Source organism: Oncorhynchus clarkii, chromosome 5 (assembly GCF_045791955.1).
Source record: "Oncorhynchus clarkii lewisi isolate Uvic-CL-2024 chromosome 5, UVic_Ocla_1.0, whole genome shotgun sequence".
NCBI lineage: Eukaryota > Metazoa > Chordata > Actinopteri > Salmoniformes > Salmonidae > Oncorhynchus > Oncorhynchus clarkii.
In genome coordinates this window covers 75,317,665-75,345,507 of record NC_092151.1, presented here as the reverse complement: position 1 = coordinate 75,345,507, position 27,843 = coordinate 75,317,665, and the positions used below count along the sequence as shown (strand labels likewise).

General features: G+C 41.5%; 2 protein-coding genes across 8 annotated transcripts; both read left to right on the top strand.

The window, feature by feature from the left end:
* Positions 1-7,919: 7,919 nt before the first annotated feature.
* Positions 7,920-15,600, top strand: LOC139409386 (glutaredoxin 2). Of its 7 annotated transcripts, none has more exons than XM_071154471.1 (4): positions 7,920-8,273; positions 13,955-14,024; positions 14,101-14,277; positions 14,732-15,600. In XM_071154471.1, the coding sequence occupies exons 2-4, from the start codon at positions 13,956-13,958 to the stop codon at positions 14,894-14,896; spliced, it is 411 nt and encodes a 136-aa protein (XP_071010572.1). In that variant the 5' UTR covers positions 7,920-8,273; position 13,955; the 3' UTR covers positions 14,897-15,600. The 7 variants fall into 7 exon arrangements, with proteins under 7 accessions (XP_071010572.1, XP_071010573.1, XP_071010570.1 ...); XM_071154472.1 differs by having other exon boundaries at positions 7,920-8,432; XM_071154469.1 differs by lacking the exon at positions 7,920-8,273 and adding an exon at positions 13,055-13,129 and having other exon boundaries at positions 14,732-15,040.
* Positions 15,601-15,738: 138 nt separating this feature from the next.
* LOC139409385 (ubiquitin carboxyl-terminal hydrolase isozyme L5) lies at positions 15,739-27,798 on the top strand. The gene is made up of 11 exons (XM_071154466.1): positions 15,739-15,970; positions 16,513-16,576; positions 20,862-20,967; positions 21,453-21,578; positions 21,705-21,766; positions 21,991-22,121; positions 22,815-22,878; positions 22,984-23,086; positions 23,933-24,046; positions 24,189-24,287; positions 24,519-27,798. Exons 1-11 carry the CDS (start codon positions 15,895-15,897, stop codon positions 24,561-24,563), a joined length of 990 nt encoding a protein of 329 aa, XP_071010567.1. The 5' UTR covers positions 15,739-15,894; the 3' UTR covers positions 24,564-27,798.
* The last annotated feature ends 45 nt before the right edge of the window (positions 27,799-27,843 follow it).

Here is a 27,843-nt window from a genome sequence, read left to right as displayed (position 1 = left end):
TTTCATTCTGAGGCTTGGTTATTGTCGAGGCCTGGGAGATTTTGGAAAAATATTTTTTCAGATATTGTGAGGACCTATTATCATTTGCAATGGATGTTGAAAAAATAAACTTTGTTGACTTACTGTGTGAGGTGAAGAAAAACTGAAAAGCTTAGCTTAATAGTGGTGAGTTAAGACAATCAGAAAACAGACATCCCCAAATGGGCACTTCCCTGCATTTGCACATAGAAGGCCAGGTAGGCCAATTTCTATACATGCTCAGGTGTGTGCTTCCTCAACGTTATCAGGACAGAGAAACCAGACACATGCCCGTTGCTCACATGGAGCACTCCAAACAAAAGACAATGCAAAAATTGACAAAACTCGTAAATGATGGTCAGGAAATAAACCAAAACTTGATTCTCACAAGTGTAGCAGATTGTGAACTCTGTCATTAATACGCGCATTAACAGAAATTAATGTAACCAAATGATGGGGATTAACAATACATTTACTAGACCTACTGGTGACAATAATGGGGCAGTGATAAAAATAAACAATCAAAGGGCAAACAATTCACACAATGAAAAAATGAATGCACAAGAATTGACGGGAGACCTGGAGAGCTGAGAGCATGCATTCTGGAATGGAGAGAGACCCACCATATCTTAGCCACACGTCTCCCCTTCTTCTTGTCTCAACATTTTAAATTATATTCAAGACACACAGAGCCGGCACTGGGCATAAGAATGGAAAAAAACAATGTATGTATATTTTTAAGATCTCAGTTGGGGTCTCAACTTACTGTTGAGAGTTAGAATAGTAGAATACACAAGGTGTTAGTTCAAAATTGGGTTGTGCATCATACATTTTTCCCTTGTCATGTCAAGGGAAAAAGTCACTCAATTAGCCATGTCAGCTAACAATTTTTAGATTGGTAAAGTAGTCTAGCCAGCTATCTAAACTTGTAGTAATCATGGCCTGATACCTACCGGTCACGCAGGGCATGTGCCCAGGGGCCCTGATCTTCAGGGAGCCCTCATTAATGTCGTTAGTCACTCTCACTCAGATATCAGTGCAGTAGAAACGGCACATTTTTTGCCACTTTTATGCTATGCATTTCTTTAGTGTTTATTGAATCTCTTTGTGCGTTAATCCATGTTTTAACAAATTATATACAGCTTGTGTTTTGTGCATTTCATTGTATGATATATTCCATATAATCTAATATGTACTTGTGTAGAATTGCAGGAAATTTGCTTTATAACTGAAAACCTGTCTCTCCACCGCATGGCAAAATGAGTGTAGTTGCAGTAAATTAGCTGTAAAACTTAAAAATGTTTCTCTGTGCCCCATTGCAAAATGTTAATTTATCTCTCCGCCATCAAGAGGGGGAGACCACAAAAATGTTTAACCCGCAAGGTGCCCAATCAAATCTCGCTTAGGGCCCCAAAAAGGCATAGAACCGGCCCTGAAAACACATTATCTTCACAAATAGACAGCTCCAATTCAATAATCAGCTAGGCCTATTGCCAAAAGGGGCATGTGCCCGGCACAGGTAGAGCCCCATCTGTGCACGTGCCCAGGGCCGGCCCGCCCATTAGGGGCAGATTGATGAGGGCGGCAGTTTGACTGAATAAGACACACCTCCAACAACACATAAAACCAGTCACTACAACCAGTCACTACACCCAGTTACTACAAAGAACAGCCGTCCTTCCTAACTTAGATGCCGAAAAGGAAGGAAACCGCTCAGGGATTTCACCATGAGACAAATGGTGACTTTAGAACAGTTTCAGAGTTTAATGACTGTAATTGGAGAAAACTGAGGATAGATCAACACACTGTAGTTACTCAACAATACTAACCTAATTAACAGAGTGAAAAGAAGGAAGCCTGTACAGAATAAACATATTCCAAAACATGCAGCCTGTTTGCAATTAAGGCACTAAAATGTATTAAAAAAAAAAAATGTCCTGAATACAAAGCATTACGTTTGAGGCAAATTCAACACAACACATCGCTGAGAACCACTCTTCAAATTCTCAAGAACGCTGGTGGCTGCATCATGTTACGGGTATGCTTATCATCGACAAGGTCTAGGGAGTTTTGTAGGATGGAAATAAATGGAATAGAGCTAAGCATAGGCAAACTCCTAAACGAAAACCTGATTCCGTTTTGCTTTCCAACAGACACTGGGAGACAAATTCACCTTTCAGCAGGACAATAACTAAAACACATGGCCAAATATACACTGGAGTTGCTTACCAAGACAACACTGAATGTTGCTGAGTGGGCTGGTTGGTTACTGTTTTGACTCGAATCAGCTCAAAAATGGCTGTCTAACAATGATCAACAACTAATTTGACAGAGCTTGAAGAATTGTAAAAATAATCAATTGCAAATATTGTAAAATCCAGGTGTGCAAAGCTCTTAAGAGACTTGCCCAGGCAGACACACAGCTGTAATCGCTGCCAAATGTGATTCTAACATGTATAAACTCAGGGAGTTGAATACTTATGTAATCCAGATATATTAGTGTTTTATATTATATTCGATATATTCGGATATTCGTGCTTTTTAATATATATATATTATAATTTTTCTTACACTTTCACATTCCACTATGCATATTTTGTGTAGATCTTTGACACAAAAAAGACAATTAAATACATTTTAATCCCACCTTGAACACAACAAAATATGTAAATAGTCAAGGGGGTATGAATACTTTCTGAAGGCACTACACTTTGATAAGAAAACAAAAAAGAGCTTTGATGTAAATATGGCATATTAACAAACATCCTAAAACCAGGACAAGGTCAAAGTAAAATGGACAATATGGAACGGAAAATCAGGCTACTCACAACTGCTCTCCAGGAGGTTTACCCCGTGGGCTAAATAAACACTTTGATGTATGTAAACACTTTGATTCCCATTGCAATTAGGCTCAGGATAACTCCTGATAAAGTTGGGTAGCTGATATTTAGCTTAATTAAATAGCCAAAATTATTAGTCACAGGAATCAAGACTAATAAAGCCAATGCAACTGCCTGTTTTACAAATGGTAGGCCTACCACGTTGATGGGAAACACAACCAAGAAACACTGCGTGACCCTGATTCAGCCCACTGCAGTAAAAGGTTAAATTAAATGGAATGGGTAAGCTATTGGTGGGAGAATATATAAATGAATAATGGATTTCTTGTTTGATCAAACTGCTGTTTCAGCAGTGGAAGAATGGTCAAGCTACACTACCTGATCAAAAGTATGTGGACAACTGCTCATCGAACATCTCATTCCAAAATCATGGGCATTAATATGGAGTTGGTCCCCCTTTGCTGCCATACCAGCCAACACTCTTCTGGGAAGGCTTTCCACTAGATGTTGGAACATTGCAGCGGGGACTTGCTTCCATTCAGCCACGAGCATTAGGTTGGGCCGATTAGGCCTGGCTCGCAGGCGGCGTTCCAATTCATCCCAAAGGTGTTTGAAGGGGTTGAGGTCAGGGCTCTGTGCAAGCCAGTCAAGTTCCGATCACAACAATCACTAAAAAAAGTTTCTGTAAGTTTCCGCGCTTTGTGCACGGGGCATTGTCATGCTGAAACAGGAAAGGGCCTTCTCCAAACTGTTGCCTCAAAGTTCGAAGCACAGAATCATCTAGATTGTCATTGTATGCTGTAGCATTAAGATTTCTCTTCCCTGGAACTAAGGGGCCTAGCCCGAACCATGAAAAACAGCCCCAGACCATTGTTTCTCCTCCACCTAACTTTACAGTTGGAACTATAGAGTTCTCCTGGCATCCTCCAATCCCATATTCGTCCATTGGACTGCCAGATGGTGTGATTCAGTACTGCAGAGAACGCATTTCCACTGCTCCAGAGTCCAATGGCGACGAGCTTTACACAACTCCAGCCGATGACTGGCATTGTGTATGGTGATCTTAGGCTTATGTACAACTGCTCGCCCATGGTAACCCATTTGATGAAGCTCCCGGCGTACAGTTCTTGCGCTGACGTTGCTTCCAGAGGCAATTTGGAACTCGAATGTGAGTGTTGCAACCGAGGACAGACAATTTTTACACAAAACGTGCTTCAGCACTTGGTGGTCCCGTCCTGTGAGCTCGTGTGGCCTACCACACAGCTGAGCTGTTGTTAATCTTAGACATTTCCACTTCACAATAACAGCACTTACAGTTGACTGGGGCAGCTCTAGCAGGGCAGAAATTTGACGAACTGACTTGTTGGAAAGGTGGCATTCTATGACGGTGCCACGTTGAAAGTCACTGAGCACTTCAGTAAGGCCATTCTACTGCCAATGTTTGTCTATGAAGATTGCATGGCTGTGTGCTTGATTTTATAAATATGTCAGCAACGGGCCTGGCTTGAAATAGCCAAATCCACTTGTAGGTGTGTCCACATACTTTTGTAAATATAGTGTATCTCTAGGAGGTGATCCGTTGTCAGTATAGAGGAATAATTATAAGATTTGAATGGAGAAAGCTGATCTGAGAGCAGCCCTGCCTTTCTTTCCATCCTATCAGTATCAACCCAATGTTGGGGAGTAAAACAGCCATTACTAACACAGAGAGGTTGCTGCCTACATACAGACTTGAAATTATTGGCCACTTTAATAAATGGATCACTAGTCACTTTAATAGTGCCACTTTAATAATGTTTATATACCTTGCATTACTCATCTCATTTGTACAGTTCAAGTCGGAAGTTTACATACACCTTAGCCAAATACATTTAAACTTAGTTTAACACAATTCCTGACATTTAATCCTAGTACAAATTCCCTGTCTTAGGTCAGTTAGGATCACCACTTTATTTTAAGAATGTGAAATGTCTGATTAAAGTAGACATAATGATTTATTTCAGCTTTTATTTCTTTCATCACATTCCTAGTGGGTCAGAAGTTTACGTACACTCAATTAGTATTTGGTAGCATTGCCTTTAAATTGTTTAACTTGGGTCAAGTGTTTCGGGCAGCCTTCCACAAGCTTCCCACAATAAGTTGGGTGAATTTTGGCCCATTCCTCCTGACAGAGCTGGTGTAACTGAGTCAGGTTTGTAGGCCTCCTTGCTCGCACACACTTTTTCAGTTCTGCCCACACATTTTCCATAGGATTGAGGTCAGGGCTTTGTGATGTCCACTCCAATACCTTGACTTTGTTGTCCTTAAGCCATTTTGCCACAACTTTGGAAGTATGCTTGGGGTCAGTGTTAATTTGGAAGACCCATTTGCGACCAAGCTTTAACTTCCTGACTGATGTCTTGAGATGTTGCTTCAATATATCCACATAATTGTCCTTCCTCATCATGATGCCATCTATTTGGTGAAGTGCACCAGTCCCTCCTGCAGCAAAGCACCCCCACAACATGATGCTGCCACCCCCGTGCTTCACGGTTGCGATGGTGTTCTTCGGCTTGCAAGCATCCCCCTTTTTGCTCCAAACATAACGATGGTCATTTTGGCCAAACAGTTCATCAGACCAGAGGACATTTCTCCAAAAAGTACGATCTTTGTCCCCATGTGCAGTTGCAAATCATAGTCTGGCTTTTTTTATGGCGGGTTTGGAGCAGTGGCTTCTTCCTTGCTGAGCGGCCTTTCAGGTTATGTTGATATAGAACTTGAGTTTAACTGTGGATATAAATACTTTTGTACCTGTTTCCTCCAGCATCTTCACAAGGACCTTTGCTGTTGTTCTGGGATTGATTCGCACTTTTCGCACCAAAGCACCTCAAGGAGACAGAACGTGTCTCCTTCCTGAGCGGTATGACTGCTGCGTGGTCCCATGGTGTTTATATTTGCGTACTATTGTTTGTACAGATGAACGTGGTACCTTCAGACCTCCAGGAAATGGCTCCCAAGGATGAACCAGACTTGTGGAGGTCTACAAATTGTTTCTGAGGTCTTGGCTGATTTCTTTTGATTTTCCCATGATGTCAAACAGAGGCACTGAGTTTGAAGGTAGGTCTTGAAATACAACCACAGGTACACCTCCAATTGACTCAAATTATGTAAATTAGCCAATGACATCATTTTCTGGAATGTTCCAAGCTGTTTAAAGGCACAGTCAACTTAGTGAATGTAAAATTCTGAAGTGAAACAATCTGTCTGTAAACAATTGTTGGAAACATTACTTGTGTCATGCACAAAGTAGATGTCCTAACCGACTTGCCAAAACTATAGTTTGTTATCAAGACATTTGTGGAGTGGTTGAAAAACTAGTTTTAATGACTCCAACCTAAGTGTATGTAAACTTCTGACTTCAACTGTATTTCAACAGTTTTTTATACCATCTATTACACTTTGCCTGTGTCGCTCTGTCATTGCTCACCCATATATTTATATTCATACATTCTTATTCCATTTCTTTACTTAGATTTGTATGTATTAGGTAGGTAGTTGTTGTGGAATTGCTAGATTACTTGTTAGATATTGCTGCACTGTCGGAACTAGAAGCACAAGCATTTCGCTACTCTCGCAATAACATCTGCTAACCATGTGTATGTGACCAATAACATTTTATTTGAGTAACTGATCACATGTAATCAGTTACATGTGATCTGATTACAAAAAACAAACTTTATTCAGTTACGTTACCAGCAAAAATATTGTAATCATATAACAGATAGTTTATAAAAACTAGATGATTACTTCTCGGATTGCGAAAAAATACATTGACACCCCACTGGGCACACACTGGTTGAATCAACGTTGTTTTCACATAATTTCAATCGAACCAACGTGAAATAGACGTTGAATTGGCGTCTGTGCCCAGTGGGACCTTTCTGTTTTCTCTATGAAATTCAATTCAGCATTGTAAAAAGGTTCAAGTTTAAGGTTGTTCCAATCTTTTTAAATTCAGCACACAATGCAAATAGTCCGGGTAGCCATTTTGATTACCTGTTCAGGAGTCTTATGGTTTGGGGGTAAAACCTGAGAAGCCTTTTTGATGAGCGAGCATGCAGTAACGTAGCAGGCATAGAAGAATGCTGCAGAAAAATTGATACTGTGAGATTTCTAAACGTTTAAACCATGACTAGAGAGACTGTCAACAAATACAGCAAAGAGCTGCTGTTTTTATGAGTGAGTTCATGTTTAAGTTCTTACTCAGCACTATTAACACTTTGTATTCAACACTTTTATAACCCATAAAATGCGCGTTCTTCCTATTTCCACTCAGCGCTACAACAAGCAGTGCAGCAGTAATGAATGAATAGGAAAGTGTATCTATAGGTTTGCGTTGTTGTTATTATTAGTGTCGTAGACATATTTGGTCAATCATATTTCACAAATACCGGAGCGTGTGAGTTCAAATAGACTTTTTATTAATTAAAGCTGAGCTGGATCATGAATACTCCCTTCCAGTCTTGGCACAAACTACTTATACATTTGTCTTCCTTATGTCATACTCATAGTAACTCCTCTTAATGGATCACCTCTGGCATTTAGCCACCATTATCATATTGCCTTCATATTAGGACATGCAACCTGTAGAGTCACAGAAATAGTTTCATGCATGTTGGACCATAGCAACAGATCGTGGCACTCTACAGGATTAACCAATACATGTCATCCTGCTGACTCCACAGAAAGGGGAACCCCTGTTCTGGAATAAACCCAAGAGGTATAACCATAGTTGGCCATAACAGTTACAAGAATAACCACGTGCATGTCTAACGGTGTCCAATGACCTAGAGCACATACAGAGTACTAGTTTTGCTGACTCCTTCTGAAATAAATAATTGCCACTTAAGTACTGAAAAATTCACAATATTAGCGGCTTGGGTCTTTTTTAATGTCAAGGAATATTTCACTTTCTCTGTCCAAAGGAGAAACAAAATGAATTTGTGCATGAGGCAGAAATAATGTGGTGCGACTCGAGTTTCGCCATCAGCTGGAAGACAGTGTCCCTTTTTGGTCAGTGTCAGTGGAGGAAAGGGATGTTGAGAGACGGAGCCTCAGTCTGCTGCTCTCTCCCTCCGCTGAGACTGACCATCAGATGCATCACCATCGGCCCAGTAAAATAAAAAGCAGTGACTAAGAACCATCGGGTTCTTGGTCACTGACCAAGGCCATTCTCACTGATTGCTCAGTTTGGCCAGGTAGCCAGCTCTAGGAAGAGAATTGGTGGTTCCAAACTTCTTTCATTTAAGAATGATGGAGGCCACTGTGTTTTGGTACCCTTCCCCAGATCTGAAGCTCTACGGACAATTCCTTCAACCTCATTGCTTGGTTTTTGCTCTGACATGTATTGTCAACTGTGGGACGTTATACAGACAGGTGTGTACCTTTCCAAGTCATGTCCAATCAATTGAATTTACCACAGGTGGACTTCAATGAAGTTGTAGAAAAATCTCAAGGATGATCAATGGAAACAGGATGTACCAGAACTCAATTTCGAATCTCATTGCAAAGGGTCTGCATACTTATGTAAATAAGGTATTTCTGAAAACATTCTAAAAATCCATTTTTACTCCGTCATTATGGGGTATTATGTGTAGATTGATGAGGGAAAAATAATTGAATACATTTTAGAATAAGGCTGTAACAAAGTGTGGAAAAGGGGAAGGGGTCTGAGTACTTTCAGAATGCACTGTATACAGATGGTTCAAAGGATCCAGTTAGTGGTAGGGTGGGGGCAGGGGTGTATATCCCAGATTTCAATGTTAGAGTATCTAAGCAGTTAACTGATTATGTGTCACTGTATGCACCCGAGTTGATGACAAAGATTATAGGTTTTAGATGGTTGGAGGAGGTCAAACCACTCAGAGTGGGGATCTGCTCTGATTCAGCTGCAGTGTTGAGTAGTGTGAAGACTGGCAGGTCGGATAGGGGAAACTTGTTTGTGGAGATGATGGTGATGTTAATAGGATTGGAGGGGATGGGAATGGTGGTAAGCTTTTGCTAGGTTCCCATCAATGTGGGTGTGGAGGGTAATGAGAAGGCTGATGTGGTGGCTAAGAGTGCTGTGAGAAGAGAGGGGGTAGATATTCAGGTCCTGTTGGGCCACAGGGAAGTCAAGTCCTTGATCCAGGCGAAAGGGCTCGATCTTTGGCAAAGGGAGTGGGATGCTAGTAGTAAGGGGAGGCATTTTTATCATGTGTACCGGTCAGTTAAGGATGAGGCAGGGAGTATGGGATGTAGGAGAGATTAATTTGTGTGGAGTAGACCCCTGTTAGGGCACACAGGTTTGAATGCCAAGTTGTGAATGATAGGGAGACATAAAAGAGATCTGTGTGATGAGTGTTTAGTGGAGGAAACAGTGGAGCATGTGTTGATATTTTGTGAACTGTATGACATAGATAAATCAAATCAAATTTTATCTATCACATGCGCCGAATACAACATGCTTAATTACAAGACTTACAAGACCTTAACCAACAATGTAGTTCACAAAATAGAGTTAATAAAATATTTACTAAATAAACTAAAGTAAAATCTAATCCATCAAAAAGTAACACAAGAAATGTACATAACAATAACGAGGCAATATACAGGGAGTACCGGTACCGAGTCAATGTACAGGTAATTTGATCGATGTTAAAGAGTCTTTTGGTCCTAGACTTGGCGCTCCGGGTACCGCTTGCAATGCGGAAGCAGAGAGAACGAACGACTTTGGTGACTGGAGTCTTTGACAATTTTTTGGGCCTTCCTCTGACACTGTTTATACACTACCATACAAAAGTTTGGGGTCACTTAGAAATGTCCTTGTTTTTGAAAGAAAAGCTAATTTTTTTGTCCATTAAAATAACATCAAATTGATCAGAAATACAGTGTAGACATTGGTAATGTTGTAAATGACTATTGTAGCTGGAAACAGCAGATTTTTTATGGAATATCTACATAGGCGTACAGAGGCCCATTATCAGCAAACTTCACTCCTGTGTTCTAATGGCACGTTGTGTTAGCTAATCCAAGTTTATAATTTTAAAAGGCTAATTTATCATTAGAAAACCCTTTTGCAATTATGTTAGCACAGCTGAAAACTGTTGTTCTGATTAAAGAAGCAATACAACTGGCCTTTAGACTAGTTGAGTATCTGGAGCATCAGCATTTGTGGGTTTGAGTACAGGCTCAAAATGGCCAGAAACAAAAAACTTTCTTCTGAAACTTGTCAGTCTATTCTTGTTCTGAGAAATGAAGGCTATTCCATGTGAGAAATTGCCAATAAACTGAAGATCTCGTACAACGCTGTGCACTACTCCCTTCACAGAACAGCTCAAACTGACTCTAACCAGAATAGAGAGAGGAGTGGGAGGCCCCGGTGCACAACTGAGCAAGAAGACAAGTACATTAGAGTGTCTAGTTTGAGAAACAGATTCCTAATCATTTAGGCAGGTTAACGTCATTTTCTTAGGCACAGGGACTATGGTGGTATGTTTGAAACATGTAGTTATTATAGACTCGGTCAGGGAGATGTTGAAAATGTCAGTGAAGACACTTGCCAGTTGGTCCGTGCATCCTTTGAGTACACATCCTGGTAATCCATCTGGCCCAGCGGCTTTGTGAATGTTGACCTGTTTAAAGTTCTTGCTCACATCAGGTACGGAGAGCGTGATCACACAGTCGTCCGGAATAGCTGGTGCTCTCATGCATGTTTCAATGTAGCTTCCCTTGAAGCGAGCATAAAAGGCATTTCAGTTTAAATCAAATCAAAGTTTATTTGTCACGTGCGCTGAGTACAACAGACCTTACAGTGAAATGCTTACTTACAGGCTCTAACCAATAGTGCAAAAAAGGTATTAGGTGAACAATAGGTAGGTAAAGAAATAAAACAACAGTAAAAAGACAGACTATATACAGTAGCGAGGCTATAAAAGTAGCGAGGCTACATACAGACACTGGTTAGTCAGGCTGATTGAGGTAGTATGTACAGTACATGTAGATTATGGTTAAAGTGACTATGCATACCTGTATATAATGAACAGAGAGTAGCAGTAGCGTAAAAGAGGGGTTGGCGGGTGGTGGGTGGGACACAATGCAGATAGCCCGGTTTGCCACTGTGCGGGAGCACTGGTCAGTTGGCCCAATTGAGGTAGTATGTACATGTAGATGACTAAGTGACTATGCATATATGATAAACAGAGAGTAGCAGCAGTGTAAAAGGAGGGGTTGGGGTAGGATTGTGTCACTGGGCAGCTCGCGGCTGGTTTCCCTTTGTAGTCCGTAATAGTTTTCAAGCCCTGCCATATCCGACAACCGTACGAGCCGATGTAGTAGGATTCAATCTTAGTCCTGTATTGACGCTTCGCCTGTTTGATGGTTCGTCGGAGGGCATAGCAGGATTTCTTATAAGCATCTGGATTAGTTTCCCGCTCTTTGAAAGCGGCAGCTCTAGCTTTTATCTTGGTGCGGATGTTGCCTGTAATCCATGGCTTCTGGTTGGGAAATGTACGTATGTACGGTCACTGCGGGGATAATGTCACTTATTGATGAAGACGGTGACAGAGGTGATATATTCCTCAATGCCTATGGATGAATCCCGCAACATATTCCAGTCTGTGCTAGCAAAACAGTCCTCTATCGTAGCATCCACGTCATCTGACCACTTCCGTATTGAGCGAGTCATCATGGTCAGATTTGACAAATGGAGGGTGAGGGAGAACTTTGTATGCGTCTCTGTGTGTGAAGTAAAGGTGGTCTAGAGTTTTTTTCCCCTCTGTTGCACATGTGACATGCTGGTAGAAATTAAATCAGTTCCTAAGTTTTCCTGCAAGTCCCCGGCCACTAAGAGCACCACTTCTGGATGAGCATTTTCTTGTTTGCTTATGGCATTATACAGCTCGTTGTGTGTGGTCTTAGTGCCAGCATCGGTTTGTGGTTGTAAATAGATGGCTACAAATAATACAGATGAGAACTCTCTTGTTAGCTAGTGAGGTCTACAGCCTATCATGAGGCATTCTACCTCAGGCAAGCAATACCTCGAAAATTCTTTAATATTAGACATTGCGCACCAGCAGTTACTGACAAATAGACACACACCCCCGCCTCTCGTCTTACCAGACATAGCTGCTCTGTCCTGCCGAAACACTGTCAGCTCTATATTATCTGTGTCGTCGTTCAGCCAAGTCTTGGTGAAACATAAGATATTACCGTTTTTAAATTCCCGTTGGTAGGATAGTCTTACCTGTAGATTGTCCAGTTTGTTTTCCAATGATCGCACATTGGCCAATAATACAGAGGGTTGTTTACTTACTCGTAAGCGAATTCTTAGAAGGTACCCTCCTCCCCCACTTTCTCCAAATTTTCTTCACGCTGATGACGGGAATTTGGGCCTCGTCACGACAAAGCAGTATATCCTCCGCGTTGGACTCATTAAAGAAAATAATCTTCATCCAGTTTGAGGTGTGTAATCGCTGTTCTGATGTCAAAGAAGCTCTTTTCGGTCATATGAGACAGTAGCATCATTGTGTACAAAATGAGTTACAAACCATGCGAAAAAACTAACAAAATAGCATCCCATCCGGTGCCATTAATCTCTAAGGAGAGATTGCATGAAAATGTTAGAAAGGCTGGACAGGGTTGGGGTTTGGGTAGTGTAGTGGGAGAGGGAAGTGGTTTAACTTTCTTAGAGGAACAGGACTCATGAGGATAATTTAATTTAGGTAGGCCGTGACTGGCCTCACACTCCAGTAGGTGGTGGTGTATGCACATTAAAAGTTGGATGCGATCTGCCAACCCAATATCAAAGAAGAAGAAGAAAAATTACGTTTTTTCACCACCAAATATGGTAGTGAGAGGAAGTTCAGTGCAGGTAATGGGAGAGGATGGAACTAGGTGAAACTGGGCCGACATTCTGATAATTTTGTAATCGATGATATCTGATATCAATAAATGTTTCTGTTCCCAAACTTAAAATATGTAACGAAAACAGTGCACTAATTTGTAAAGACTTGACGGTTTGCCAAAGTTAGTTGAAAAATAGCTTTTTTTTTTAGAAGGAGCGCAAAGTCGAATCGAATTTGTGCACACGCACACTTCACAGAGGCGTTCCCTAACAGAAATATACAAATACATGCTACAACACACCAATAGGATCTCGATCGTTTGTGTTTGGCTTTGCCCACCTCCTTGCTTGTTCTTCCCACTACGCTTCATTTCCTCCCACTGTAATTGACGCAGATGAACTTTCTTGGGTTAGTTATACATATCTTTGATCCACCCCTCTTGTATAATAATGTACTTCCGGTAGTCAAGGTAAGCATGTGCGGCCAATTGTAAAATCGCAAACAGAGCAAGTGGAGGTAGTGGTCACACAGAAACGCTAATGTTTTTTCTACACTATTGAGTGTATATTAGCCGCATGTTCTACCTCGGCCAACCGTTTGATTCTATGTTATTTGCGGTTTCGTTGCTAATGATGTTAGCGCGAGGAGGACTCCTGTCCAGATTCGTATGGAACGGTTGCCGAAGGTCACTTTCCCTGCTATTTAACATTGAAATGCCAATATAAAATAATATTGTCAGTATAATATAATGTATGTAGGCAGCCATGTGTTATTCATTTTAAACTATCGTAATATATTTGACGGCGAAACTTGAAAGCTAGCGAATCAAATGTGACCAACATGCTAATGTTTACGAGTGTCGTGAAAATAGGTAACGTTAGCTAACGTTAATTGATGGTTGCGATAATCCTTATCCCACCGCAAACTAATCCTTCAGATTAGTACACAGCCAGTGCCTTGCTGTGAATGTTCGACGGGTTGCTAGCGAACGCTACAGATAGCTATTTGACATCAGAATGGACACAAAATACAAACAGAGTCTCACCTGTTTGATTGTTCTATTATCACTGATAATGGGGATAATATCTTCTGCACACGCCTTGAAATGTTTAAGGTTATTGCTACAATATTTTCATTGATGGGTTGGTGCATGTCTGTATCGGTGCTTTAGCTAGCTAGTTATCTATTTACTGACAACGTTGGCTAGTTAACAACCTGTGTGTGTCCTTTCAGGATGGGAAACTTCACATCCTTCAGCTCAAGTGGTCTGTCAAGCACAACAGCATGTGGTCAGTTTCTACAGGTAAGATTTAAAATTTTTATCTCATGATTCTGTGTGCGTTGGTGACTTGGTCTGACATTGATTTTCTTCTCTTCAGGAGGTGGTGTCTCATAACTGCATTGTCATATTTTCCAAGACCACTTGTCCATATTGCAAAATGGCCAAAAATGTATTCAATGAAATTGGTGCTACATACAAGGTGATAGAGCTGGATGAACACAACGATGGAAGACGACTACAAGAGGCCTTGGCGCAGATGACCGGTGCCAGAACAGTATGAAACAACCTCATGTTTATATCATGACCAATTTGCATTCTCCAATCAATTTTGCCATGGTGTTTTACATTGCTATGTGCTGAATTACATATCACATTCTATCTCACATATGCCACCTTAGCTTTAGTATAATAGATCATTCTCTGTAACCTCAAAGTGAAAAGTAGGTTGTTGATTGAGGACTGTTCATGTTTTTACCCAAAATGCCATATGTACGCTACATAGATGTACAGTATGTATCTGCTGATTCTACTGGTGAGTCTGACATTTGACCTGACTGTATGTTGCTATCTTGTTGTTGATAGCAATAGCACTAAGTTAACACAACTGGCACCAGACCAGTAGGGACATTGTTCTTATTATTATGCACACAGAGAACAGCTGAACTGAGCTCTAGTTTAATGAGCACCATTTAGTGTGTTATTTTTAATGGGGTTACTTGTGGTTACAGGTTCCGAGGGTCTTCATCAATGGAAACTGCATTGGAGGAGGCTCTGACACAAAGGAACTACACCAGAAGGGAAAGCTGCTGCCTCTGATAGAACAATGTGCCCCGTGCTGCGTGAAAATTAACACTGAAGGCTCGGGCAGCGGACAGTTCGAGTCCACCAAATGACTAACCGTTCTAATTCTCACTGTAATTTATCCTGTGTTTATTTAATGTTTCCTCGACTTTGTGTGATATCACTTGTTATCGTCACCCTTCGTCTACATTCAGGGAATGTACAGTATTTTAATGAATTAAATCAAATCAAATTTATTACATCAGCTGATATCTCAAAGTGCTGTACAGAAACCCAGTTTAAAACCCCAAACAGCAAGCAATGCAGGTGTAGAAGCACAGTGGCTAGGAAAAACTCCATAGAAAGGCCAAAACCTAGGAAAAAATCTAGAGAGGAACCCGGCTATGAGGGGTGGCCAGTGCTCTTCTGGCTGTGCCGGGTGGAGATTATAACAGAACATGGCCGAGATGTTCAAATGTTCATAAATGACCAGCATGGTCAAATAATAATAATCACAGTAGTTGTCGAGGGTGCAGCAAGTCAGCACCTCAGGAGTAAATGTCAGTTGGCTTTTCATAGCCGATCATTAAGAGGATCTCTCCTGCTGTCTCTAGAGTTGAAAACAGCATGTCTGGGACAGGTAGCACGTCCGGTGAATAGGTCAGGATTCCATTAAACTCCCTCCACAATCTTTTAAAGGAGGACTGTGCCTAATTATTTGCATGCCTGTGAAGTAAGAAATACATTAACTGGTTTAACATGATACACTGGTTAAAATTATGGTAGCGCTTCATAATAAAAGCAACAATGTTACTTGTTACAATGTGTTATTTTTAGTAACGCTGTGGCAATATTTGAAATGCCCAATGGAATGACAACTATATATAATAGTATGTAGAAAATAAATGTAGGCCTATGATGACAAATCATTTGCACAGACAGCCCCCCCTTGCGCGATTTGCACACGATTCCTGTTGAAAGACATGCCGGGAGATTTCGCTTGAACACAATTTACGCAGCGGATCGATTCATTTGACTAGCTATTACAGATATAGGCTTGTCTACTGCAATAAAATTACTTGCCCTACGGTTGTTCTTGAAATAAATAAAAATGACTGGAAGCGCAGGAGAATGGTGTCTTATGGAAAGTGATCCTGGGGTTTTCACAGAATTGATCAAAGGCTTTGGTGAGTGTGCTATATGCTAGCATGCTACTAGTACTTTCTAGCAAGATTGCCAACAAACCATAGCAAAGTCTGAGCTAATTAAGTAGCCTTGGCTACGCACATCCTTTGTGACCGTAGTGTTAGTTTGCAGTGCAGCAAATTTCATAAACATAACTATTTTTGTAATCAGATTGAACACCATCTAGCTATCTAACGTGCTAACTAGGTGGCGTCATTTATTCCAGCGTGGTAGCTAACTAAGCATGATGAAATAGCATTAGCATGACACCCACTGTATCTGGGTTAGCTAGCTGACTACTGAAATTCCTTTAAAAACTGACACATTTTTTACTGCGTGCTATTCCAGTTGAATATTGTACACATTAAGAAGGCCTAACTAGTTAGATAAACTGGTCATAGTTGATGCAATCCTCTGCGAATTCAAATGGCTAGACTAGTTAAATTGAATAGCTAGTGTCCTGTCCTCTATCCATATAGTTAGTTAGCTATTGCTTTAAATTATCACAGTAACTAACCCATATTTCCCCTTTCTACTAACCCAGGTTGTAAAGGAGCTCAGGTTGAAGAAATATGGAGTATGGAACCAGAGAACTTTGAAAACCTGAAGTAAGCCATGCCCTAATCTCTGTTTCGAAACACTTCACAAATGCATAATATCGCTGTGTTGACTAATCCCATTCCGTACACATTTGCGCAACCCATTCAAACGAGGCTCCAGTGAAAACTATTGGGACTGCTGGCATCAGAATCTGGGGTGTGAACTACGCTTCTAATTCATGCGTTGATTGACATGGTAATAGCCCGATAGTATTGGAGAAAAGTTTAAAAAACGGACCCCTCTGACGCTGTACGTTAAATTGTGACCTGTCGTGACGTAACGTACATCACGTTTAATGCAACTCATTCTGTGTCGTGCAGATTACAAACAAGAAAGGGACAGTGGATACGGGGATACCTAGTACAACGGAATGTATTTCTGCGTCATCACTGCAAGCCATCATGACTCTAAAAAGCCGCGACAGCTGCTGTTTACTTCTGAAGATAACTTTAGCACCGCCCTAAAAACCTGCAAATTGGTATGTAATGACACACTATATATATTCTTTATATTGTTTTATTTACATTTTAGAGGCAATAAGGTGATAAGTTGGAAAGATCGAGTGAAAAAAAGCAATTTTCCCACACAACATCTCTCCTTCTCACTATCACGCAGTAGGTTTCACTTCCCTACCCGCCATATTTAAAAAGATCGACGGAGCTCATTGCTTTCTTCAAATCAAATCAAATCAAATTTTATTTGTCACATACACATGGTTAGCAGATGTTAATGCGAGTGTAGCGAAATGCTTGTGCTTCTAGTTCCGACAATGCAGTAATAACAAGTAATCTAACTAACAATTCCAAAACTACTGTCTTGTACACAGTGTAAGGGGATAAAGAATATGTACATAAGGATATATGAATGAGTGATGGTACAGAGCAGCATAGGCAAGATACAGTAGATGGTATCGGGTACAGTATGTACAAATGAGATGAGTATGTAAACAAAGTGGCATAGTATAGTATAAAGTGGCTAGTGATACATGTATTACATAAGGATACCGTCGATGATATAGAGTACAGTATATACGTATGCATATGAGATGAATAATGTAGGGTAAGTAACATTTATATAAGGTAGCATTGTTTAAAGTGGCTAGTGATATATTTACATCATTTCCCATCAATTCCCATTATTAAAGTGGCTGGAGTTGAGTCAGTGTCAGTGTGTTGGCAGCAGCCACTCAGTGTTAGTGGTGGCTGTTTAACAGTCTGATGGCCTTGAGATAGAAGCTGTTTTTCAGTCTCTCGGTCCCAGCTTTGATGCACCTGTACTGACCTCGCCTTCTGGATGATAGCGGGGTGAACAGGCAGTGGCTCGGGTGGTTGATGTCCTTGATGATCTTTATGGCCTTCCTGTGACATCGGGTGGTGTAGGTGTCCTGGAGGGCAGGTAGTTTGCCCCCGGTGATGCGTTGTGCAGACCTCACTACCCTCTGGAGAGCCTTACGGTTGAGGGCGGTGCAGTTGCCATACCAGGCGGTGATACAGCCCGCCAGGATGCTCTCGATTGTGCATCTGTAGAAGTTTGTGAGTGCTTTTGGTGACAAGCCGAATTTCTTCAGCCTCCTGAGGTTGAAGAGGCGCTGCTGCGCCTTCTTCACGATGCTGTCTGTGTGAGTGGACCAATTCAGTTTGTCTGTGATGTGTATGCCGAGGAACTTAAAACTTGCTACCCTCTCCACTACTGTTCCATCGATGTGGATAGGGGGGTGTTCCCTCTGCTGTTTCCTGAAGTCCACAATCATCTCCTTAGTTTTGTTGACGTTGAGTGTGAGGTTGTTTTCCTGACACCACACTCCGAGGGCCCTCACCTCCTCCCTGTAGGCCGTCTCATCGTTGTTGGTAATCAAGCCTACCACTGTTGTGTCGTCCGCAAACTTGATGATTGAGTTGGAGGCGTGCGTGGCCACGCAGTCGTGGGTGAACAGGGAGTACAGGAGAGGGCTCAGAACGCAACCTTGTGGGGCCCCAGTGTTGAGGATCAGCGGGGAGGAGATGTTGTTGCCTACCCTCACCACCTGGGGGCGGCCCGTCAGGAAGTCCAGTACCCAGTTGCACAGGGCGGGGTCGAGACCCAGGGTCTCGAGCTTGATGACGAGCTTGGAGGGTACTATGGTGTTGAATGCCGAGCTGTAGTCGATGAACAGCATTCTCACATAGGTATTCCTCTTGTCCAGATGGGTTAGGGCAGTGTGCAGTGTGGTTGAGATTGCATCGTCTGTGGACCTATTTGGGCGGTAAGCAAATTGGAGTGGGTCTAGGGTGTCAGGTAGGGTGGAGGTGATATGGTCCTTGACTAGTCTCTCAAAGCACTTCATGATGACGGATGTGAGTGCTACGGGGCGGTAGTCATTTAGCTCAGTTACCTTAGCTTTCTTGGGAACAGGAACAATGGTGGCCCTCTTGAAGCATGTGGGAACAGCAGACTGGTATAGGGATTGATTGAATATGTCCGTAAACACACCGGCCAGCTGGTCTGCGCATGCTCTGAGGGCGCGGCTGGGGATGCCATCTGGGCCTGCAGCCTTGTGAGGGTTAACACGTTTAAATGTTATTACTTCCGGCGCCGACAGAGATGGCCGCCTCGCTTCGCGTTCCTAGGAAACTATGCAGTTTTTTGTTTTTTTACGTGTTATTTCTTACATTAGTACCCCAGGTCATCTTAGGTTTCATTACATACAGTCGAGAAGAACTACTGAATATAAGATCAGCATCAACTCACCATCAGTACGACCAAGAATATGTTTTTCGCGACGCGGATCCTGTGTTCTGCCTTACAAACAGGACAACGGAGTGGATCCTATGCAGCGACCCAAAAAAACGACTCCGAAAGAGAGGGAAACGAGGCGGTCTTCTGGTCAGACTCCGGAGACGGGCACAGCGCACACCACTCCCTAGCATTCTTCTTGCCAATGTCCAGTCTCTTGACAACAAGGTTGATGAAATCCGAGCAAGGGTAGCATTCCAGAGGGACATCAGAGACTGTAACGTTCTTTGCTTCACGGAAACGTGGCTTACTGGAGAGACGCTATCCGAAGCGGTGCAGCCAACAGGTTTCTCCACGCATCGCGCAGACAGGAAAAAACATCTTTCTGGTAAAAAGAGGGGCGGGGGCGTATGCCTTATGACTAACGTGACATGGTGCGATGAAAGAAACATACAGGAACTCAAATCCTTCTGTTCACCTGATTTAGAATTCCTCACAATCAAATGTAGACTGCATTATCTACCAAGAGAATTCTCTTCGATTATAATCAGAAGACCGCCTTCAATCATGCAGAGAATGGCAGCATGACGGTTTCGTCATTGATTTTGCTGGAAAGGCGAGAAATTGTGCGTTTTGTCAAATTACAGTTGACCTGGAAGTATTCCGTTTTTTGGGCGCTAAAATTAGGTCGAATAATAAGTTACAGCGCAATGTACAAAAGTGTAAGCTAACGTAAACTCGTACATCGCCTTGGTCCGTACAATTTGCCTTATTTTAGGCCCCAAAAACGCAATACTTCCAGATCAACTGTAATGTCAATACCATTGTAAAGCACAATTTCTCTCCTTTCCAACAGAATCAATTACATGACCTAAACGCTGCCTGTTTCTGCATAATTCAAGCAGGCAATGAGCCCCGTCGGGTCTTTTTAAAAATGGCGGGTTGGGGAAGCGAAACTAATGCGTGATAGTGAGAAGGAGAGATGTTGTGTTGGAAAATAGCTTCTTTTTTTTCACCAGATCTTTCCAACTTATCACCTTATTGCCTCTAAAACGTAATTAATAAAACACTATAAAGAGTTTATATAATGTGTCATTACATACCTATTTGAATGTTTGTGTCGAATTTGAATCAGGTTTTTAGGGCAGTGCTAAAGTGATCTTAGAAGTTAACAGCGGCTTTGAGAATGATGATCGCATGCAATGATGATGACAAAAAATGACTAGGTGTCCCCCCCCTTACCCCCGTCACTGTCCATTTCTTGTTTTTAAACGATGATAGAAGTGCTACACCTGGTGGAGAGAGATTGTAAGACAGAAATATTTGCTTTATGCGTTACGACATGACACGTCAAGATGTAACGGAGGGTCAGTTTTTTAAACTTTTCTCCAATACTATAGAGCCATTACCATGTCGATCAACGCTTGAATAGAAACCTAGTTCACACCCACGATTTTGACGTCAACACAGTCGCTACAGTCCCATTAGTTTTCTTTGTAGCCTCGTTTGAATGTTACGGTTGCGCACATTTGTACGGAATGGGGTGAGTTTACGTTACTAGGCTTCTCTTTCTTTCTCCAGACCAGTTCATGGGTTGATCTTCCTGTTCAAGTGGCAGCCAGGTGAGGCACCAGCAGGATCTATCGTTCAGGATTCAAGACTTGACAACATCTTCTTTGCCAAGCAGGTACATGGTTTGGTTAGACATCTTTGACTAGGGGGAAATTATATATTCATTGTATGTATTGCAGAGTTTGCACATATTCAAAGTCCTCAGAAGTGTTTTCAGAAGTCACTTTCTTCCTGGCACTGATTCTGCTGATAGCAGCTATTTTGAAGAAGAGTCTACTTGCAGTAACTGTGTTCAATGTATTGACTGCATTTGGGATCCTGAGTGGTGCGGTGGTCTAAGGCACTGCATCGCAGCGCTAGAGGCGTCACTACAGACCCGGGTTCGATCCTAGGCTGTATCACAACCCGCCGTGACCGGGAGTCCCATAGTCCCACAATTGGCCCAGAGTCGTCCGGTTAGGGGAGGGTTTGGCCGGGGTGGGCCATCATTGTAAATAAGAATTTGTTTTTCACTGTATTGCCAAGTTAATAAAAAAAATAAAAACTCACTCACTAAGAGCATCTGGCAGGATCTCATATGTCTAATGTGTGTTGTTTCAGGTGATAAATAACGCATGTGCTACCCAGGCCATTGTGAGTGTGCTGCTGAACTGCACTCACTCTGACATGCTGCTGGGAGAGACACTCACAGAGTTCAGAGAATTCTCACTCAGCTTCGATGCTGCTGTAAGTTGTGCCTGATTCTGGTTAGCGTTTACTTTGTGCAGGCTGTTCTTTCTTTATTGTCAGTCAGTGTTTTGTCCTTGAGATTTGCATAACACCCACACATTGATGATATTCTCTTCTATAAAGATGAAAGGTCTGGCTCTCAGCAACTCTGAAGTTATTCGACAAGTTCACAATGGCTTTGCCAGGTGAGTTGACTCTTTTGATTTCCGAGAATGATTGTCTCACCGCAGACATCACAAGACAAATCGAAGGGTTGGCTGTAAGCAGACAACCTGCCATTTTGTTTGCATGTAGTTTTTCAATAGACAGAGTTTGGGAGAAAAAAGGCTTTGGTTTTAATACGATGTTAGTTGCTCTGCTAATGAGATATAACTGTCAATTTCTTATTTTATTGTTTCTTTGTTTTCAGACAGCAGATGTTTGAGTTTGACGCAAAGTCTTCAGCGAAGGATGAGGAAGCATTCCACTTTGTGAGTTATGTCCCTGTCAATGGCAGGCTCTATGAGCTGGACGGACTGCGTGAAGGGCCCATCGACCTCGGTATGCACATACGGGTCATATACACTGAGTATACAAAACATTAAGAACACCTCTTTCCATGACAGACTGACCAGGTGAAAACTATGATCCTTTATTGATCATTGGGTTTTTCATACTCAACAGTTTCCTGTGTGAATCAAGAATGGTCCACCACCCAAAAGACATCCAGCTAACTTGACACAATAGTGGGATGCTTTGGAGTCAACATGGGTGAGCATCCCTGTGGAACGCTTTCGACACCTTGTAGATTCCAAGCCCCGATGAATTGAGTCCGTTCTAAGGGTGGCGGGGGACGACGACTCCATTTTAGGAAGGTGTTCCTAATGTTTGGTATACTCAGTGTATTTAGATGTATAGAGAGAGAAAGTTGTTTTATTGTCCTACATCATTTTACAAGTAATAGTGAGAACTGAATTTGAAATAAGCTGCCCTTTCAGATTCTTTTGGATGGCGATTCAGCATTTTTTCTAGTGAATTAGGAGTGTGGGTAGTGATGTCTTGAACCAGACAAACCCTATTCTACACTATATGCTTGTTGGCCATTGATTTATAGATTTTCTCTTTGGTTGTATGACTGTGGGAAAGTAGGATACATGCTTGCATGTGTCTAGTCAATCACTGCTCTACCATGAAATGTATATATTTTTTTATAACGTTATTTATAGTTTCACCCCCTCTTGTTTTGTGTTTCAGGTGTATGTAACCAGGACGATTGGATCAACGCAGTTCGGCCAGTGATTGAGAAAAGAATACAGAAGTAAATATTTTGGATCCATTACATTTTGACCATTGTTGAATAGTGCGTCATATTGATGCTGTTTGTGTTTATGCTTGCTCGTGCATCTTCCGTCACTCTTATCAGGTACAGTGAGGGAGAGATCCGCTTCAACCTGATGGCCATCGTGTCAGACAGGAAGATGATTTATGAGAGGAAGATAGCGGAGCTGCAGATCCAGCTTGCAGAGGTACTGTAAGTGGTGTCACTGCTACCCATGATGCCCATGGGGCAGCCTTCAGGCCAGGAATTTTCTATTACCAGCCCTCCAGGGCCATTTATCAAGTCCTTTAAAATTGCTGCTAATGATGAAAGAAAGATGTAGTCTAACTGCAGTAAGTAACGTTGGTCTCATTCCAGCATTTTCCATTAGCCGGTAATTGCCGACTTTTGGCAGATAAAATGAATAAATAACCAAAAAATAAAAACATTGCAATCCGGCAGAAAATATCCTGATAAAAATAAAATCCTCTATAAATCACATTGCTATGCATGGAGTTTGGGTCAGGTTGTATTTCAATCGTATCATTATCTACTCTGCCTGTCTTGAATTTGCACTCTCGCTAACAAACTTAAAAAATTGTATCATGGTACTATCACGCAAAGTTTCCCATCACCAGTGAGTCAGGCACTGCTGTATGCAGGCAGAGGAGAAATGTTTAGCTAGTTTGCTAGATTAATCCCCCTTACAGACATTTACACCGAGGAGTATTAAGACAAAGTGATTTTTGCTTTCCTTCTCTTTAATCGAATGCCTGGTCGAGCAGCAATCTTAAAAATGACAACTGTACAAATCAAGCTAGCTTGTCAACTAGCTACTGTATCAAGCATGGAGGCACAGACATTTGGAAAGATAAATTGACATGGAAATAGGATATTGACAAGTGGGCACTCCTAAAAAGCATTACCATACATGTGATGGCATTCAAATGGTTTTCTATTTGTTATGGCTGGGAAGTCTCACATCTGTCCGGAAAATATAAATCTGGTTGGACATTTGACCGAATGGAAACACTGTCTCACCCTTTTTTTCCAGGAAGAGCCAATGGACACAGACCAGAGCAGCACCCTCCTCAGCTCGATCCAATCAGAAATTGCCAAGTATCAGCTGCTGATTGATGAGGAGAATCAGAAACTCAAACGATACAAGGTGTGTTCACTGACCATGGGTCAAATAGCCGACAAATACAATGGTATGGGCATTTAGCCAACAAAAACAATGTGGGCATTTAGTGGGGTTATTACACATTTTAATGTTTGCCTTAAATATCATTATTTTTACTTTATTATAGATCGAAAACATCCGACGAAAGCATAACTACCTACCCTTCATCATGGAACTACTGAAGACACTGGCAGAATACCAGCAGTTGATACCTTTGGTGGAAAAGGTGAGATCTCTTTAGCCGATGCAGAAACTTGAATTTTGTGTATATAATTTTGTTGTATGATGGTAGTTGAAGGTTCTCTACAAGGTACATGCAATATATGGCAAACGTTTTAGTCTTTTTTTTAACTGTTTTGAAGTATAGTGTTATATAACTTATATCCACTAGAGGGTGATATTTACCTCTCACAGACAGCTGCTCACTGGCACTAACTAATGTATGTCATCTCCACAGGCAAAGGAGAAGCAGAGTGCCAAAAAAGTCCAGGAAGCCAAGTGAACACAGTCACTAGTGCTGAGTGAGGGTGGGGGTTATAAAACAACTAATCGACGACTTCAGTTTAATTACTTTAATTCCATTTAGTTTTTTGTGAGCCCAACGCAGAAATCAAGTCAAGAACTATGTGGAACGCTGGTCTGATACACACAGACCCACAATGACAAGAGGGATAGAGACAGTTTGTGAAAGTATGCCTTATCTACTTTGAAGAACTAGTCAAATTATTTCATCAGACAGCTCTGCATCATAGGCTACTTAGGCAGGCTAGCTAAATATGATGACTAAAGACAGTACATTATAGGGAGCACATAGATAACGTTACTGGCTGCTTCAGACTGCTACTGCCTGAGCAGAGATGAGATGACGACTAAGGAATAAAAGATAATAAAGTAATCAAATAAAAACCGAACCGACCTCAAAAAGCACAACTCGCTCAGCACTAACACTCACACTCATCAGTCGTCGTATTCATGTGACACCCACCCCCCACAGACATGAGCACACGGGCAGTGGGATAGACAAGAACTCTGTTGACTCCCACCCACGTTTACCGCTAAGCTGTAATGTATGTCTGGAAAGATGTTTAAATGAGCCTGTCTTATTTTCATAATAAAATGTGTTGTAGTTTGATTGTTAATTGCATTCTGTCATAGTGTAGGCCCGCATCTTCAAGTTTGTGTGTGTATGCAAGTAAGTTTGCAGGTTTAATAGTATTCAACTCCCATCATTATTAGTACCCATAAATAGTCATTCATGTCACAGATCATGTTCTATCCCATGATCCCCAAATTCCTTGATGCTGCTGGCCTTATCAGCAGGTTAGCATTTTTCGTCATGAATCTTGTTCTGGAGGCAGCTCTGCAGTGGACACTAGCTGGCACAGTCATAAAATCAGATTTGAATCCTAACCTTAACTACACTCCTAACCCTGACCTTAAATTAAGACCAAAAAGCTATTTTTCTTGTTTTCATGAAATGTTTATATTATAGCCAATTTTAATTTTGCAGCTGGTCTATCTAAAACAATCACTCAGACATGACTCATGACAAATGTCAACCTGTGTCTAATCACTAAGAGCCGCCTACGATGTCACAAATATACAGGCAACTCTGTATTGCACCTATCAATAATTGACTGTACACAAGCAACAGTGTCACATCCAACTGCCTTTTGATAAGTGCCACTCAGTCTAAAATAAGCACACCAAATCAGGTAATTCTTTAGATCAGGACATTAGTCATGTTTCACCTTAGAGACCATTACTGAACCTCTTAGCTGGCGCAGTGAGTTTTGACCATATGACGTTAGGTTGACACAATGACGCAGAATTCTGACGCAGAGTTGGCTAGTTGTAGTCCGCCATGTCCACAACACTGGCAGACTATAGCTAACTGCATCAAACAGTCATTTCCTCCTTTTACCTTCTGCAGATTGTGCCTTGCATAGGGCCATGACTTGCAGACAGCCAGACGCTCTCCTTCCCCTGTTTTTCACTGATAGCCATGTTGTGTGACCAAATTTGTATTTCATTTTCTAATACTCGGTTGGTTTTTGTATGCCTGATCTGTAGCGTACAGCATTAAAGTACACTAAAGTTCTGCCAATGAACATGCATTTATATATGATTTAAAGTGTGCTTATGAGGAATGATGTTTTTCTGCAATAGATACGATTAGAACATTTATTTGTTTCCTTTTAGTTGGGTGCTGTAGATCCTGTTCTCAAGTTGCCAACCTGTAAGAAACCTGTAAGAAACTTGGGAGTCCTTTTCAAGCATGAAACCTCTTCAATCTTATGGCTCCATGTGTACTAATAATTAAGAAATTATGTGCCTGATGCTTTACTCATGCCTTTCTGGGTTTGAATTTACTGTACTTAGGCTGACGTTTACAAGTTACCCTCTTCTATGTGTATCCTTTCTGTGTATACAAGAACCTAAGCAGCAGAATCTGCTATTTGAAGGCCTGCCCAGTTCCACTGTAGGAGCATATAAAACAAGTTTTTGCAATCCACCCGAAAGAAAAGAAGGAACACTTACTTCCTGAAATTTAGGCCACGTGCATGTGTCATGAATAGATAGTGTATGTTTGGAATACATACCAACTGAGCTTTAATATGTTATTTTAAGGTGTTAAGTGCTATGTCACTGACATCTCTGCACAGTTAGAGAATACATTGTAGTACTCTGTTGTCCTGATATGGGTGAGTCCATATATAGCTTAAGCACAAACTCAGAGGGAGAAAGACATGCAAGGATATGTTTTCTGATTCTCGTGGTGGTGTATTAGTATCCACCACGATAGTTCTTGCACAGTTTTGACTGGATGTTTAGTGGGGGGAAAAACTGCCCTTTTGCATAACTATTAGCCCGTTGCTAAGAAACATATTCAGTTGTTTCTGGTCTGTTTGGACTAATGTGTTAGATGGATGTCTTATTATGCCTTCATGTTAGAGTGTATGGAGTTATTTTTGAGCTGTTTGGGTTGAGATGTGTTTGGAGAGAAATTGTCCTATATTAGGCCTGTGAAATATCAACACAAGCCATGGGTCCTAGTACTACAGGCCAGCTGTCAGAGAGGAGAGGTGTCTGGCTGTCTGTTCAGTGTCAGCTTTTACTATGAGCTCATGCACATCCTTACTAACAGCGCTCTGTCATGTCAGGAAAGTGACACAAAGTCTGCACATCCTCAGCGGTACGGAGATACAGTACCTTACGTCAGTCATGATGTTCTCGTTTGCATGTGGACCACAGAACAATTCTTACTGGAACCTCCCTATCCCGCTGCGGGAACACACTGTTCCGATGGAAGCAGAATTACGCATTCTGCAGACATTATTTTACTGGTAGAGTACAGTAGATGGATTTCATGCAGGAGTTGTAAGAAAGAGAATTGATCTGATGCAGGTATTTATGTCTTGGATGTTTGAGTTTGTTGAGTAAATATTAGGCCTGGAAGGGAGAAGACTGGGGAGACCTCATATGTAGTCTCTTTACACCAAAACATTCCATTCCTCAGCTGCCTCAAGGTAGGCCTACTGTTGGGAAGTTGTAAGGTATAACGTGCTTCTACACCTGCATTGCTTGCTGTTTGGGGTTTTAGGCTGGGTTTCTGTACAGCACTTTGATATATCAGCTAATGTAAGAACGGCTATATTAATACATTTGATTTGTATAGTTTATCATGTCATGGACAGTCATTCGCTGTCATATTGAAATTATGGTTTGTTATTTCAGTTGGATCTGTGGTCTTTTTTTATCATTACTAACACTGTGTTAAA

What these genes read in the sequence shown, in the direction of transcription:
- LOC139409386 (XM_071154468.1), top strand. Translation starts at nt 13,297, where the DNA reads ATGTTCTACCTCGGCCAACCGTTTGATTCTATGTTATTTGCGGTTTCG. An exon ending in GTATGGAACGGTTGCCGAAG is followed by an intron (nt 13,407 to 13,954) that starts GTCACTTTCCCT and finishes GTGTCCTTTCAG; the next exon opens with GATGGGAAACTTCACATCCT. An exon ending in CATGTGGTCAGTTTCTACAG is followed by an intron (nt 14,025 to 14,100) that starts GTAAGATTTAAA and finishes TCTTCTCTTCAG; the next exon opens with GAGGTGGTGTCTCATAACTG.
- LOC139409385 (XM_071154466.1), top strand. Translation starts at nt 15,895, where the DNA reads ATGACTGGAAGCGCAGGAGAATGGTGTCTTATGGAAAGTGATCCTGGG. An exon ending in ACATCTTCTTTGCCAAGCAG is followed by an intron (nt 20,968 to 21,452) that starts GTACATGGTTTG and finishes GTGTTGTTTCAG; the next exon opens with GTGATAAATAACGCATGTGC. An exon ending in TGATACCTTTGGTGGAAAAG is followed by an intron (nt 24,288 to 24,518) that starts GTGAGATCTCTT and finishes TCATCTCCACAG; the next exon opens with GCAAAGGAGAAGCAGAGTGC.